This window comes from Crocuta crocuta, unplaced genomic scaffold (genome assembly GCF_008692635.1).
Source record: "Crocuta crocuta isolate KB4526 unplaced genomic scaffold, BGI_CrCroc_1.0 scaffold271, whole genome shotgun sequence".
In the NCBI taxonomy this organism is placed as follows: domain Eukaryota; kingdom Metazoa; phylum Chordata; class Mammalia; order Carnivora; family Hyaenidae; genus Crocuta; species Crocuta crocuta.
In genome coordinates, this window is record NW_027527824.1 from 6,831,593 (window position 1) to 6,847,023 (window position 15,431).

At 48.2% G+C, this 15,431-nt stretch overlaps 1 protein-coding gene across 1 annotated transcript; it reads left to right on the top strand.

Annotated features, from left to right (window-relative positions):
- The first annotated feature begins 2,739 nt into the window (after positions 1–2,739).
- Positions 2,740–5,297, top strand: LOC144243153 (apolipoprotein A-IV). Its single transcript, XM_077778233.1, has 3 exons — positions 2,740–2,876; positions 3,246–3,372; positions 4,162–5,297. Exons 1-3 carry the CDS (start codon positions 2,828–2,830, stop codon positions 5,138–5,140), a joined length of 1,155 nt encoding a protein of 384 aa, XP_077634359.1. The 5' UTR covers positions 2,740–2,827; the 3' UTR covers positions 5,141–5,297.
- The last annotated feature ends 10,134 nt before the right edge of the window (positions 5,298–15,431 follow it).

Genomic DNA, 15,431 nt, shown 5'->3' on the forward strand with positions numbered 1-15,431 from the left:
CTGCTATTGAGGAATTGTCCAAGCCCAGCCAAAAGCAGCTCTGGGACAGGGACGCCATGTTCTTTTGGTGTTATCATAGGACACCCCGTGGTCCCGGGATGGGAGCACAGGTGATGGCAGGCTCTGGGGAGAGAAACAACGAGTGTGGGGTTATCTGGGGACTTCTGTGAGAGCATGGAGGACAGAGCCATGGTTATCTCACCAGGTGACAATAAGCAGCTAATAATGGAGGAGCACAGTTAGAGACCCCAGCATTGCCCATATCACAAGAGTGAGGATTTGAGGGGCACCTGTGTGGCTCTGTTGGTTGAGCACCCGACATTAACTAAGGTCATGATCTCACAGTTTGTGAGTTCGAGCCCCGCATTGGGCTTGCTGCTGTCAGCACAGAGCCTGCTTCGGATCTTCGTTCCCATCTCTCTCTGTCCCTCTCACTGCTCCTGCTCACCCTCTCACTCTCAAAAATAAATAAAACATTGAAAAAAAAGAGTGAGGATTTGAGCACTGGTTCTGAGATGGTAGGCAAGTGATGTGGTAACTAGGACCTATGCACAGAATCACAAAACGTGAGGTTTTCAGGGAATCACCTTGTCTCTCAGTCCAATTCCTTGACCCAATCACTAGCAAATGAACACAGTTCACTAACAGGTACCCCCTTCTTCCATCACTGTGTATACAGATTGTGGTGGCCAGGCGCCGTGTGGTTCCATGATTGATCCTCCTCTCTGGTTCAATGCCCTGTGTGGTCTCTCTCATGGCAGGGGTGCTGACCTGTGTGATCAATAGGCTATTATGGAAGTTATGGGGTATGAGTCCTGAGGCTCAGTCAGAAAGGGTCTTGTGGCTTCCACCTTGCTCTCCTTTGGATCATTGACTCTGAGGGAAAACAGCTACTCTGTTGTGAAGACACTTAAGCAACTCTGGGGAGGGGGGCACACAGAGAGGAACGGCAGCCCCTCCTCAACAGCCAGCACCAACTTGCCAGCCACGTGGGTGAGCCACCCTGAAAACAGAAGGTCAAGACTTCGGATGACTATGGCCCCAGCCAACATCCTGCCTGCAACCTCATGACAGATCCTGGACCAGAACCACACCGCCTAGCCACAGAGCCACAGAAATTGTCAGAGATCATACAATGTTGTTTTGGGAAAACTTGTTATGCAGAATAGCTAACTAATACACATGCCTCACACAGTGCTTGGCACACAGTCCCCACTCAGTTGTTGAGTGAATGAGCCCTGTTTAGTATTGAGAACCTCCACTGACAGCCAACTTGCCATATGCCCAGACAATTAATTTTTATGTTTGAACAACTCTGTTAAAGATTATTTTTTAAGTTTATTTTTGAGAGAGAGAAAGAGAGCAAGTGGGGGTGGGACAGAGAGAGAGGGAGGCGGAATTCCAAGCATCCTCCACATTGTCAGCACAGGGCCCGATGTGGGGCTTAAACTTACCAACTGTGAGATCATGACCCGAGCCAAAGTCAGGAGTCAGATGCTTAACCAACTGAGCCACCCAGGCACCCCCTCTGTTAAAGATTATTAAAATTAAACTTGTTCTTTCTCAATACAGCATTGGTGGTACTTTACTTCTCTTCTGAACCACAGAATAATTATAATCCCCTTCTATATACGTTCTGCCTATAGGAAATCTACCCAGACACTCCTCACATGGGATCCCAAACCTTGTGGACAAAATTGAGCCAGAGATGTGCCATCCTTCACCTCTGCCTTGGGATGAACAATTTCGGTTGGTTTCTAAGAGGGCAGAGGTCTCGCCCATCTCGTTTATGCTCATATGATCAGTGCTTAGCACAATGACTAGAATTTAGCAGGTGCAGAATAAATATTTGTTGAATACATTAACGAATTTAATGAATCTTTGTCTCATGCTCAATGGTACAGTACGTGTGCGTTCATCTTTACTGGGTCATGCTGAATTGTTTTACAAGCTGATTGCACTATTTTGTCTTTATCTCTTCCAATACTAGGAAACTTCCAGACAAGCCGTCTAATTTCCTTATTTTTTCTCTGACGTCTTCCTTCTCTGTTTACTCTTCTTTCTGGCGGACTTCCTCACCCTCTATTCGGGTTTTTGTTTTCTGCATTCTTATTTTTAATTTGCAAGAGCTTTTAAAAAAAAAAACTGTGAATGTTCTTTTATAACACCTTGTTCCTGTTTCATTGATGTAACGTATCTAACTCTCTGATGATATTTATGGTTTTGTTTTTTTTCTTAAGTAGGCTCCATGCCCAATGCAGGCTGAACACAGACCCAACATAGGTCTTGAAATCACAACCCTGAGATCAAGACCCGAGTTTATATCAAGAGTTGAACCCTTAATCGACGGAGCCACCCAGGCACTCCAATATTCATGGTATTTTTTTTTTTTTTTACAAATAGTTTATTGTCAAATTAGTTTCCACATAACACTCANCTGGGGCATCAGTCCCTCCCTGGCTCAGGTTCCCTGGGCCTCCTTCCCCCCACAGCTCACGGCTCCCCCGCCCCCCACTTCGTGCTGGGTGGGGCCTGAGCACAGAACAGCTCCTTCTGACCGCTGCCCAAGCCTCAGGCCACCGTCAGCTTCCACGTAGTCTTAGAGTCACAAAAGTCCAAGAGGCCTCCTGGGAATGTGTCACCTTCCAGCGTGGAGTCACACTGGGGAGGGAGGCGGGGAGGGCAGGCTGGTGGGAGTTTAAATGGCTGGCTGGCTCCGAGCCTCAGTCAGTTCGGACAGCAGCAAGTGTGCAGCTGACTGAGAGCCTCTCCTGTAACCCTGTCTGTTTCCAGAAAGGATCCAGTGCAGCCCAGCGAGAAGCCCAGGATGTTCCTGAGGGCTGTGGTCCTGACCCTGGCCCTAGTGGCTGTCACTGGTGAGTAGGAGCTTCCTTTGGAAGGGGCTCTGGGGCAGGACCCCTCTGCCACAGCTGGTGGGCAGGATGGAGAGTCTGAGGCCCAGGGAAGAAGACGGTTCCAAATGCCTGTCGTCCCCCAGCTGGACACAGAGGGCTCCCCACTTGCCACTGGGTTCATAGGAGGGCTGGCCTATTGGGAACATTGTCTCTGCTGGCCTGAGTGCCAGGCCAGCCTCACGTTCCCCTGTGGCTTCTAACTAGGGAAGCGCAGGCGGGGAGATCAGCAGTGGGGCTCCCCCACCATCAGCTGGTCTGCAGCTCAGCGCTGGTGCAGAGGGGCAAAGAAGGAGTCAGGTCCTCATGAATCGCTCTCTGCTTCCTGCCCAGGTGCCCGGGCTGAGGTCAGTGCCGACCAGGTGGCCACCGTGGTGTGGGACTACTTCAGCCAGCTGAGCAACAATGCCAAGGAAGCCGTCGAACATCTCCAGCAGGCTGAGCTCACCCAGCAGCTCAAGTAAGAAAGACACAACTTGCCGGCTGGGGCTTCTTAAAGGCCATACAATGCGTCGGCCAAGGGCTGACGCTCAGAGGCAGGAGGCCTGGGCTTTGGACACCCACTGCCCTGCCACTGACTCACCCAGTGGCCCCGAGGTCTCCAGATCTGGGATCCACATGCAGACAGGGCGTTGGACTGATAATCCTTAAGGAATCTTCTGCTTTAACTTTCTAGAGTGTGGCAAGTGGCCACGTCTTAGCATTGAGATGCATGGACGAAAGGGAGGGAGGGAAATGTCACGGGAGCTGGGTCCCAATACATTCCAGAAAGATGGGCCCCTGGGACACCATGGGAAGGGAGGTGGGGATATCTGGGGAGCCTGTGAGGGTGGGCACGTGCAAGGAAGCCAGTATTTTGAATCTGTAAAAGACACTGGGAAGGGGTCCAGAGCATAACATCCTATCAGTGAATGTGCTCTCTGTCACAGCACACCTGTGCTGGGAAGGACTTCAAAGTCTGCCTTTTCTACTTCACAGATAGGGAGGGGAAAGCACACCCCTGGAGGTCATGTGATAGGTGGGTATTGTGACTCAAGGTCAGGGGAGACTCAGAGATAAAAGGTAGTAACTTAGTCTATTACATCCACTCTCTCAAACCATGATCTAGCGCAGGGAAGGCCACAGAGTGGAGCTGGGTGAACCCGGCACCCCCAAACACTCACCTCTCTTAGGCAGGCATATTAGGAGACAAGGTCCTGGTGCGGAATGCCAAGTGTAACGGCGGCCGTCTTGTGTCTTTCCCCTGTAGTGCCCTCTTTCAGGACAAGCTCGGGCAAGTGAACACCTATGCTGATAACCTACAGAAGAAGCTGGTGCCCTTCGCCACCGAGCTGCACGAACGCCTGACCAGAGACTCGGAGAAGCTGAAGGAGGAGATTCGGAAGGAGCTGGAGGAGCTGCGGACCCGGCTGCTGCCCCATGCCAACGAGGTGAGCCAGAAGATCGGCGACAACGTGCGCGAGCTGCAGCAGCGCCTGGGGCCTTACGCGGAGGAGCTGCGCACCCAGGTCAACACTCACGCCGACCACCTGCGGCGCCACCTGACCTCCCACGCGCAGCGCATGGAGACCATGGTGCGCGAGAACGTGGACAACCTGCAGTCCTCACTGATGCCCTACGCGGATGAGTTCAAGGCCAAGATCGACCAGAACGTGGAAGAGCTCAAGGGGCACCTCACTCCCTATGCCGATGAGCTCAAGGTCAAGATCGACCAGAACGTGGAAGAGCTGCGCCGCAGCCTGGCCCCCTTCGCGCAGGACGTCCAGGAGAAGCTCAACCACCAGCTCGAGGGGCTGGCCTTCCAGATGAAGAAGAATGCAGATGATCTGAAGGCCAAGATCACGGCCAACGCCGAAGAGCTGAGGCAGAGGCTGGCGCCCGTGGCCGAGGACGTGCGCGGCAAGCTGAGGGACAACGCCAAGGGGCTGCAGGAGTTGCTGGCCCAGCTCAACAGCGACCTGGACCGGCAGGTGGAGGAGTTCCGCCGCAACGTGGGGCCCTACGGCGAGACCTTCAACAAAGTCCTGGTGCAGCAGATGGAGGAGCTCAGGCAGAAGCTGGGCCCCTATGCGGACGGCATGGAAGACCACCTGAGCTTCCTGGAAAAGGATCTGAGGGACAAGGTCAACTCGTTCTTCAGCACCCTCAAGGAGAAAGAGGAGCGGGACACACCCCTGGCCCTGCCCGAGCGGGAGCAAGAGCAGGCACCGGCCCCTTTGGAGAGCTGAGCTGTCCCTGGTGCGCCCGCGCTACCAGCAACACCTGCCCTGCCCCGCCGCCCGTCTGTCTGTCTGCCCCAAGGCAGTTCTTGTACAAACCTGAGGACACATGTCCAGTGGGAAAAGACATTACCTCTCGCTACTCAATAAAGCTGCTGAGAAACTAGTCGCAGCGTGGCTTCTTGGTGGTGGTGGGCCTGAGCTGGGCAGAAGGCGCTGCTTGGCAGAGCTTAGCAGGGGATACTGTGAGGGACGCCAAGGGCTGGGGAGATGAGATTGCAGGAGGGGTGAGGGCAGGGGGTGCTGAGCGGGGTTTAGAGGGTGCTCTAAGGAGAGGTGGAAAAAGCTGTCACACGTTATCCAAAGACGAAAGACACAGCCTGCTTATGCTCACTCAGCCAACAAACACTTAGTGAATGCCCTCCGTGCGCAGGTCACTTGTAGGAAGCAGAGGATGAGCGGCCGAGCGTCTGTGGAGCACGGCTCTGACGCTGCTTCACTCTGAGGGGGCCACCGAGGTAAGGCTGACGTGCCCCCCCGCTTTAGAGAGCTCAAGGCACAGGGTCTCTCCTTCCACAAGCTCTTCTGGGCCTTTAACTCGACTCATTTATGTGAATTTTGGTTTATCCCACCCCACCCCACTCTCATTATAGAACTGATTCACACTTATTTCAGAAAGGTATGGACACCCCTCTAGAGGGTGGTGTGGTGCCTACACTCAGCCATCAGCTGGAAATGTCCCAGACTGCAAATAAGAAGCTGGGATAAAGAACAAAAGAGCGCAGGGAATCCCCTCTGGGATGGGCAGGGCAGTGGGCAGCAGCTGGTGAGGGCCTCCGTGTGTGGTGGTGGGGGCAGCGGCCGCCAGGCGTGCCGGGCTGTCTCTGGGTCTCCTTTCATGGAGTAGTCATAGCCATGTTTCTCCCTTAGCCTCCCTTATTCCTATTACATTTCCAAACCACATACTCTAGCTTTCCTCGAAATTTCCAGAAATATTTGATTGAACTCATTTTCCGGTTGTGGCTTCCACAGTAGGTTTCTGTGACGAGCGATTCCGAGCCTCGCTTGGCGCGCCCCTTCTCTCCGGTGGTGGCTTCTCCCGCTTCGGTCCTTGGAAGCTGTGCTCGCGGCCCTGACTTGTTCCTGACAGTCCTGCTGGTTTATCGGAGGTACGGTTATCAGGCCTTATTACGGCCGGTTCCATCTTTCGAGGAGAGCAGTCTTCCTCTTTTGTTCTTGGCTAGTGTGTGGGCTGTGTCTCTACTACCTCCGTCATCTCTAGGGATATCTCCAGGGACATCTGTAGCAGCTAAGACAGTGGGACAGCTGAGATCAGGAAATGACCAGGCTATGCCCAGCTTGGCAGCCGGCTCTACCCACCATTTTCATACGTGCTCTGACACGGGGCCCAGGTCTCTCATGAGGTCCCGAGTGCAAGAAGAATGCTCTGATTTGGTTTGGGGACCCCATTTATTTAGGAGAGGATGTCCGAGCTATTTTAAGCAAACTAAAGCAAGGTTCCAGATGTGATGTATTACACAACTCCGTGAAGAAACATATGTATCTTTGTGTGTAAATGTGTAAGGAGGTAAAACAAAGTCTGTTAATTCCACAGCGAGACCTAGAATTCTTCTCAGAGAGAGAATTGTATTTGGTAGTCCATGCTGGCTGCTAAAGAGGAAACGTCGAGGAATAGGCTGGAAGGAAATGAGTTCTGTGCTTTCCCATACAGGCATTTGAGGCGGTGATAAAAAGTAGGAAAGGGAGAGAGGTTACTGAGGGAAAATAGAGAATGAAACAGTAGGCTAAAGTGCCTCCCCCGAACTCCAAAAAATGATGGCCAATGAGGACTGTCCAGTGGTAGAAAGTTATAATACAGGCATTGCAATAAAGCTGAGACTCTGTGCTCACTAGCTAGGTGCTTTTAAAAAATAGGGGTGCCTGGGTGGCTCAGTCATTTAAGCACCTGACTTCGGCTCAGGTCATGGTCTCGTGGTTCGTGAGTTCAAGCCCCGTGTCAGAGTCTGTGCTGACAGCTCAGAGCCTGGAGCCTGCTTCAGATTCTGTGTTTCTATCTCTCTCTCGGCTCTTCCTCCACTCACATTCTCTCTCCCTCTCTCTCTCTCTTAAAAATAAACATTAAAACAAAAAGACCCCAAAAAACAAAAAAAAAACCCCATGGTGTATGTACATCAACTCATATAATCTTCCCAACAGACTGACATCAAAGATACAGCAGATGAGGAAAAGGCGGTTCAGAACGGTGAGGTCCATTAGGTAGCAAGTGGTAGAATGGAGTTTTGAACCCAAGCCATCCAGCAACAGAACTATACTTTTAACTACCAGGCTGTGTAGGTAAACATATAGTTTTTTAGGCAAGCCCAGCATAATGAGAGAAGTGTAAGCCCCCCAAGAACCCCCATAGAGCAGGGGGGTTCCCACCACACAAGGGGTGGGTGGGTTCTGCTGGATCGCATGGAATCTTGAGATCCAACTTCCATGGGAGAAAGAAATCTGAAAGCTTAGGTAGTAAATTCATCAGGGTTCATCTCAGAAATGTGAGATATTGCTTTCCACTGTACATATTTTATATATAGTATTGGGATTTTAAGATACTGTTTAGTATTACTTTTTTATTGTGGTAAAAAAAATATATAACATAAAATTTGCCATTTTAACCATTTTGAAGTATATAATTCAGGGACATTAATTACAGTCACAATGTTGTACAACTATCACTGTTATCTCCAAAAATTTTTTTTTTAAAAACATTTTTATGTTTATTTTTGATAGAGGAAGAGAGAGACAGAGACAGAGTATGAGTGAAGGAGGGGCAGAGATAGAGGGAGACACAGAATCCGAAACAGGCTCCAGGCTCCAAGCTGTCAGCACTGAGTCCAACATGGGGCTCGAACCCGCGAACTGCGAGATCATGACCTGAGCCTAAGTAAGACACTTAACCTGACTGACCCACCCAGTTGCTCCTCTCCAAAATTGCTTCATCATCCCAAACATAAACTCTGTATCCATTAAGCAATTCCACATTATCAACCCCCACTCCAGCCCCTGGTAACCTCTATTCTACTTTCTGTATCTAGGAGTTCACCTGTTCTAGAGAGTTTATGTAAGGGAATCATACAATATTTATCCTTTTGTGTCTGGCTTCTTTCACTTACCATAATGTTTTCAAGGTTCATCCATGGACCAGAATATCCTTCTTTTTTTTTTTTTTTTAAAGGCGGAATAATATTGCATTGTATGTATAGACCACATTCTGTTTAGCCACTCACCCATTGACGGACTCTTGGGTTGTTTCTACCCTTTGGCTCTTGTGAATAATGGTGATATGTGTAGAACGATCTTTTCAAGTCCCTGCTTTCAATTCTTTTGTGTATATATCCAGAATTGGAATTACTGGATCATGTGGTAATTCTATGTTTAATATTTTTTGAGGAACCACCATATTGTTTTTACAGTGGTTGCAAACATTTTATGTTACCGTCCACAGGGAACTGGGTTTCATTTCTCCTTAGGCTCTCCAACACTTGTTATTTTCTGTTGTTGTTTTAATAATAGCCATCCTAATAGTATTACTTTAAAAACTATAGCTAGCGATAGATAGATAGATAGATAGATAGATAGATAGATAGATAGATGATAGATAGATGGATAGATAGATATATAGATAGAGAGAGATAGTAGATAGATAGACGATAGATGATAGATAGATAGATAGATAGATAGATAGATAGATAGATAGATAGATAGATAGATATAGTAAATAGAGAGAGAGAGAGAGATTCACCAGAGCTACTCCAGGAGCCAGTCTTGACCACGTAGCAAGACTGAAGCACTTGAACCCAGAAGAACCATGTACTTAGAGTGCCCTACAAGTGGTAGGGGTGCTTCCTGGACTTCGGCACAGCCCACATCAATATCACCCAGCGCGGTGCACTGAGAGCCCAGCCCAGACTCAGGCCTGAAGCTCTCCCAGCCACCCCTGCCTCCTCAGGTGATTTGGACATAATGGACTCCTCTACAGGCATGGGTTAGTGCCCCCAAAGGAGTGTCAGCCAGCACTGGTGTGGGCCGGGCTGAGACGCTAGCCACACACCTCCACCTAGCCCCAAAGCCCAAAGGTCAGAGGTCATTTGAAAACATCAGAGAGGTCACTACCCCTGAGGTGTCTGGTATATGGAACGGCCTTGATTAGGGAGAAGAGAGCTCAACAAGGCAAAGGAAGGGTGTGGGGCCTGCTCTCCTCCTGAGCCCACAGGGCCTTGCTGCTATTGAGGAATTGTCCAAGCCCAGCCAAAAGCAGCTCTGGGACAGGGACGCCATGTTCTTTTGGTGTTATCATAGGACACCCCGTGGTCCCGGGATGGGAGCACAGGTGATGGCAGGCTCTGGGGAGAGAAACAACGAGTGTGGGGTTATCTGGGGACTTCTGTGAGAGCATGGAGGACAGAGCCATGGTTATCTCACCAGGTGACAATAAGCAGCTAATAATGGAGGAGCACAGTTAGAGACCCCAGCATTGCCCATATCACAAGAGTGAGGATTTGAGGGGCACCTGTGTGGCTCTGTTGGTTGAGCACCCGACATTAACTAAGGTCATGATCTCACAGTTTGTGAGTTCGAGCCCCGCATTGGGCTTGCTGCTGTCAGCACAGAGCCTGCTTCGGATCTTCGTTCCCATCTCTCTCTGTCCCTCTCACTGCTCCTGCTCACCCTCTCACTCTCAAAAATAAATAAAACATTGAAAAAAAAGAGTGAGGATTTGAGCACTGGTTCTGAGATGGTAGGCAAGTGATGTGGTAACTAGGACCTATGCACAGAATCACAAAACGTGAGGTTTTCAGGGAATCACCTTGTCTCTCAGTCCAATTCCTTGACCCAATCACTAGCAAATGAACACAGTTCACTAACAGGTACCCCCTTCTTCCATCACTGTGTATACAGATTGTGGTGGCCAGGCGCCGTGTGGTTCCATGATTGATCCTCCTCTCTGGTTCAATGCCCTGTGTGGTCTCTCTCATGGCAGGGGTGCTGACCTGTGTGATCAATAGGCTATTATGGAAGTTATGGGGTATGAGTCCTGAGGCTCAGTCAGAAAGGGTCTTGTGGCTTCCACCTTGCTCTCCTTTGGATCATTGACTCTGAGGGAAAACAGCTACTCTGTTGTGAAGACACTTAAGCAACTCTGGGGAGGGGGGCACACAGAGAGGAACGGCAGCCCCTCCTCAACAGCCAGCACCAACTTGCCAGCCACGTGGGTGAGCCACCCTGAAAACAGAAGGTCAAGACTTCGGATGACTATGGCCCCAGCCAACATCCTGCCTGCAACCTCATGACAGATCCTGGACCAGAACCACACCGCCTAGCCACAGAGCCACAGAAATTGTCAGAGATCATACAATGTTGTTTTGGGAAAACTTGTTATGCAGAATAGCTAACTAATACACATGCCTCACACAGTGCTTGGCACACAGTCCCCACTCAGTTGTTGAGTGAATGAGCCCTGTTTAGTATTGAGAACCTCCACTGACAGCCAACTTGCCATATGCCCAGACAATTAATTTTTATGTTTGAACAACTCTGTTAAAGATTATTTTTTAAGTTTATTTTTGAGAGAGAGAAAGAGAGCAAGTGGGGGTGGGACAGAGAGAGAGGGAGGCGGAATTCCAAGCATCCTCCACATTGTCAGCACAGGGCCCGATGTGGGGCTTAAACTTACCAACTGTGAGATCATGACCCGAGCCAAAGTCAGGAGTCAGATGCTTAACCAACTGAGCCACCCAGGCACCCCCTCTGTTAAAGATTATTAAAATTAAACTTGTTCTTTCTCAATACAGCATTGGTGGTACTTTACTTCTCTTCTGAACCACAGAATAATTATAATCCCCTTCTATATACGTTCTGCCTATAGGAAATCTACCCAGACACTCCTCACATGGGATCCCAAACCTTGTGGACAAAATTGAGCCAGAGATGTGCCATCCTTCACCTCTGCCTTGGGATGAACAATTTCGGTTGGTTTCTAAGAGGGCAGAGGTCTCGCCCATCTCGTTTATGCTCATATGATCAGTGCTTAGCACAATGACTAGAATTTAGCAGGTGCAGAATAAATATTTGTTGAATACATTAACGAATTTAATGAATCTTTGTCTCATGCTCAATGGTACAGTACGTGTGCGTTCATCTTTACTGGGTCATGCTGAATTGTTTTACAAGCTGATTGCACTATTTTGTCTTTATCTCTTCCAATACTAGGAAACTTCCAGACAAGCCGTCTAATTTCCTTATTTTTTCTCTGACGTCTTCCTTCTCTGTTTACTCTTCTTTCTGGCGGACTTCCTCACCCTCTATTCGGGTTTTTGTTTTCTGCATTCTTATTTTTAATTTGCAAGAGCTTTTAAAAAAAAAAACTGTGAATGTTCTTTTATAACACCTTGTTCCTGTTTCATTGATGTAACGTATCTAACTCTCTGATGATATTTATGGTTTTGTTTTTTTTCTTAAGTAGGCTCCATGCCCAATGCAGGCTGAACACAGACCCAACATAGGTCTTGAAATCACAACCCTGAGATCAAGACCCGAGTTTATATCAAGAGTTGAACCCTTAATCGACGGAGCCACCCAGGCACTCCAATATTCATGGTATTTTTTTTTTTTTTTACAAATAGTTTATTGTCAAATTAGTTTCCACATAACACTCAGTGCTCATCCCCACAAGTGTCCTCCTCCATGCCCATCCCCCCTCCCCCCCACATCCATCAGTCCTCAGTTTTTGTCAGCATTCAAGAGTCTCTCGTGGTTTGCCTCTCTCCCTTTCCCCCACCATTTCCGCCCTTCTTCTCCCCCTTGTTCCTCCGTCAAGTTCCTCCTAATCCTCCTATACGTGCCAACATATGGTATTTGTCCTTCTCTGCCTAATATTCATGGTATTTTTAAGTGTTCTTTCTGTGTAGCTTTTGTTTTCTTCAAGTTCTTTTCAAAATGTTTATTTTGGGTCTCTTATCTTTCATATTAGGGTCTGTCCTCAAATAACTGCTAATTTTTGCTTGTCTGCTTAAATTTAAGAGTGGTTTTTTAAAAAATGGATTTGAAGCACCAAGTACATGCGTAGCACTTATCGACTGTGAGCCTCACTGTTGGGTGATCCCCTGGAATGTTTGGTTGGAGAACCCCTAATGTAAAAATATTTAGGTATTTCCTTTTGAGGTGGTCATGTGTCCTTAGGAAGTTTTTCCTGCTCTCCTGCCTGTAGGGTAAAGGCCTGGATACCAGTGTCCTTGGGGCTCAGCGGAAGAAGCAGGATGGGGGTCAGCATTCAGAGGGCATCCTTTGATTTAATCCCTCTATTTCTGGGATATCAACCCTGTTCTCAACCCTGCCTGGCATTCTTGTCTGGTTTTTCTCTTTTTGTTTTTATTTATTTCTGAGGGGGGGGCAGGAGGGAGAGGGAGAGAGAAGTGAACAGGAGAGGGTCAGAGAGAGAGAGAGACACAGAATCCGAAGCAGGCTCCAGGCTCTGAGCTGTCAGCACAGAGCCCGATGTGGGGCTCGAACCCACGAACCGTGAGATCATGACCTGAGCCGAAGTCAGATGCTCAACCGACTGAGCCACCCAGGCGCCCCATAGTTTTTCTCTTTTTAGAAAATAAGCCTCCAGTCTTCTGCCAAGGTGAGATTAAGGAGCTAAAGTTTTACCTGTCCTTTAAATAATTTCAACCTATCTTTCATATTTTACAGCAGCCTCTTCATTCACCTCTAGTGGTAACTGGTGCCTTGAGTTCAGGGCTATTAGGTATGGCTGTATAAGCTGTGCACTGCCCAATTCTGAGGACACCTTTCTCACACTATAGACAGTATCGAGTTGCATATTTGTTATGACAAGTTTCTGGCAGATGGCAGCAGTGTGTCTTGAGCATGGGGAGGCCAGTTCTAATTCACACACAGGTGCAACATGGGCCAGCTGCACATCTACTGTAATTCCTTAAGCCTTTTGTTAATTCCGTGCAATAAAAAAGGTGGGAACTCATCTTCCCCCACTGCCAACGTAAGATCGGCGCTCTCAGGACTGCTGAATTCATTGCAACGGGTCTGGCTGTTTTCTAGCTTTCCAATCTTGCCGGCAGCTTTTCTTCCAGACTTCCTGCTCCTATGGGTCTAAACGTTTTCTTAAAAAAAAAAAAAAATCTCTTTACCATAGGTTGAGGCAGGCTTCAGAAAAAAGTGAAATTAGATATGTGCATTCATTTTTCCATGTTTATCTGGAAGTCCGCAAAAGTAGCATAGATAGAAGATCATTGAGAGCTTTGTGGTGCGTTCACTCCTCTATAGAGTCTGCGCCACTGGCTTCAGCCTACCTGGGAGTCTTCAGAATTACTGCAAAGGATTTGTGAATAGGAACGTACCTGTCCAGAAAATGTCCTCCTATTTAAAAATTTATGTTAAGGCAGTAGCCGTGGAATGCATGCATTTAGCTATAAAGATATTCGTTGCAGTGCAAAAACAAAACCATGTACAAGAGAGGATTGTTAAATTACTGGAATGTCCGTATTTACCTCCACTGAAAATCATATTGTGAATGACCACATTGTCGACATGGACATATAAGTATGATATACTCGTGAAATGATAAATCAGGTCACCGAACAGCTTGATACTATAAAAGTGAATTGTCAAAAATGAATGCAAATATATGCCTAGATAAAGAAAAATATGGACAAATATACAAGAGCTGATGGAGTTACAGGTGATTATATATAATTTTGCTTCTCTGTATCTTATACCTTTTCTACATTGTACTACTCTTTTAAACATTAACAAAATAAAAAGCTATTAACGTTAATATTTTAACAGACAGGACTTCCCACTTGAACATGTCAAGGCACCCTTCATTGCAGCCATAGATCTTGTCAGCCCACCAGAAGCTTAGATATTTGGGCTACCTCACCTTGATCCTAAGCAAAATTGCCATTGACCAGGGACGTTTTGCTACAATTCTAAGGTCCCTGTACATAAAGTGTCATGGAGACTTTACTTAGCTATTTGCTGTTTGGAAAATCTTTTATTTTCCCTTTGAGTCTGGTGCGCCTCCTTCTTCTGAGTATGACAATAATGGAACTGACTGAATTTCTTGTTTCATGGGCTTCCAGAAAACCCGAAACCAATGTGAAAGTCAACGATGACAACTTTGTCATCCCTAATTGCCTCTGTGATTGTCTTTTGGGTCTTGTGCCTTATCAGATTATAGTGTTCTGTTATTATTTTTATTTTCACTGGTCTTATCATCATCATCATCACCTCAATTTTGACTGCCAGTAGCTTCAGATCTTTGGAGATGAAAAAAAGGGTATAAGTAAACAAAACCCAAACAAATAAACAATGAAAACCCTTATCTCTGTTGGCACACCATCACTTTGTTGACTCAGAGTGTGCCCAGTACATTTTGTGGTATGAGAGCCCATGTCACTGGCCCCATCAAGGTGTTGCATCACCAGCAGGTGGGAATCTCTCAGACATGATAGATCACGGACTGCGGAGGGTAAACAGGCCACAGTGACAACGCGAAAGACGTAAGGACTTGCTGTTCTGGCCGCAGCTAGAGCTGGTTCTACTCTGCAAGGACAGGAGAGGAGGGGAACGAAGGGGGCATGTTAAGTGTGGGATAGGGTGAGGAGGAGAAGGGGACTCCACTCCCCGTGGTAACTTGACAGCTGTCCCCGGGCTTGGCTGTCCTTCCCCTGGCTGGCCCTGAGCGGCTATGCCTGTGTCCACACCAGCTTAAACACGGACCCTGGCTTCCCCATGTTTCGTCAGCCCTCTTTGTCCCAAATCGTAAACCCCTTGGGGTGAGGGGGCAGGACCTGGCTTTCTCCTGAGCACAGACGGTTCCTGGCTTCTCCCAGCAAGGAGTGTAGACGCTGTTGTGGCTCCAGTCCCAGGAGCAGGGTTCTCTCATCCTGAGTGTGAGGTGGTGCGTTGAGTGTGGACTCCAAAGTCAGGCACACCTGGGACTGGTGCAGAGCAGGACCCTGGGCACGTTGCCGAATCTTTCTGAGCCTCAGTTTCTCTGTAAGTAAAATGAAAACAGTACCTCCCGTGGAGCATTACAGGCGGTAAAGGTAAATATTGGGCACATGGCACGCGCTCAATAGAGGGCTCACTGTGGTCAAGTTTCTCAAATCCACTTGGACTCAGAGAGCAGGGAGACCTGCAGATGTGTCCCAGGCTACCTTCCCAGGCTGCCTCGCTGCTGAGCGCTGGCCAGACTGAGCCCTTCCTCATACCC

Excerpts from the sequence above, each read along its gene's own strand:
- LOC144243153 (XM_077778233.1), top strand. The coding sequence starts at position 2,828 with ATGTTCCTGAGGGCTGTGGTCCTGACCCTGGCCCTAGTGGCTGTCACT. Across the intron at positions 2,877-3,245 it reads GGCCCTAGTGGCTGTCACTG|GTGCCCGGGCTGAGGTCAGT; the intron begins GTGAGTAGGAGC and ends CTTCCTGCCCAG. Across the intron at positions 3,373-4,161 it reads GAGCTCACCCAGCAGCTCAA|TGCCCTCTTTCAGGACAAGC; the intron begins GTAAGAAAGACA and ends TTTCCCCTGTAG.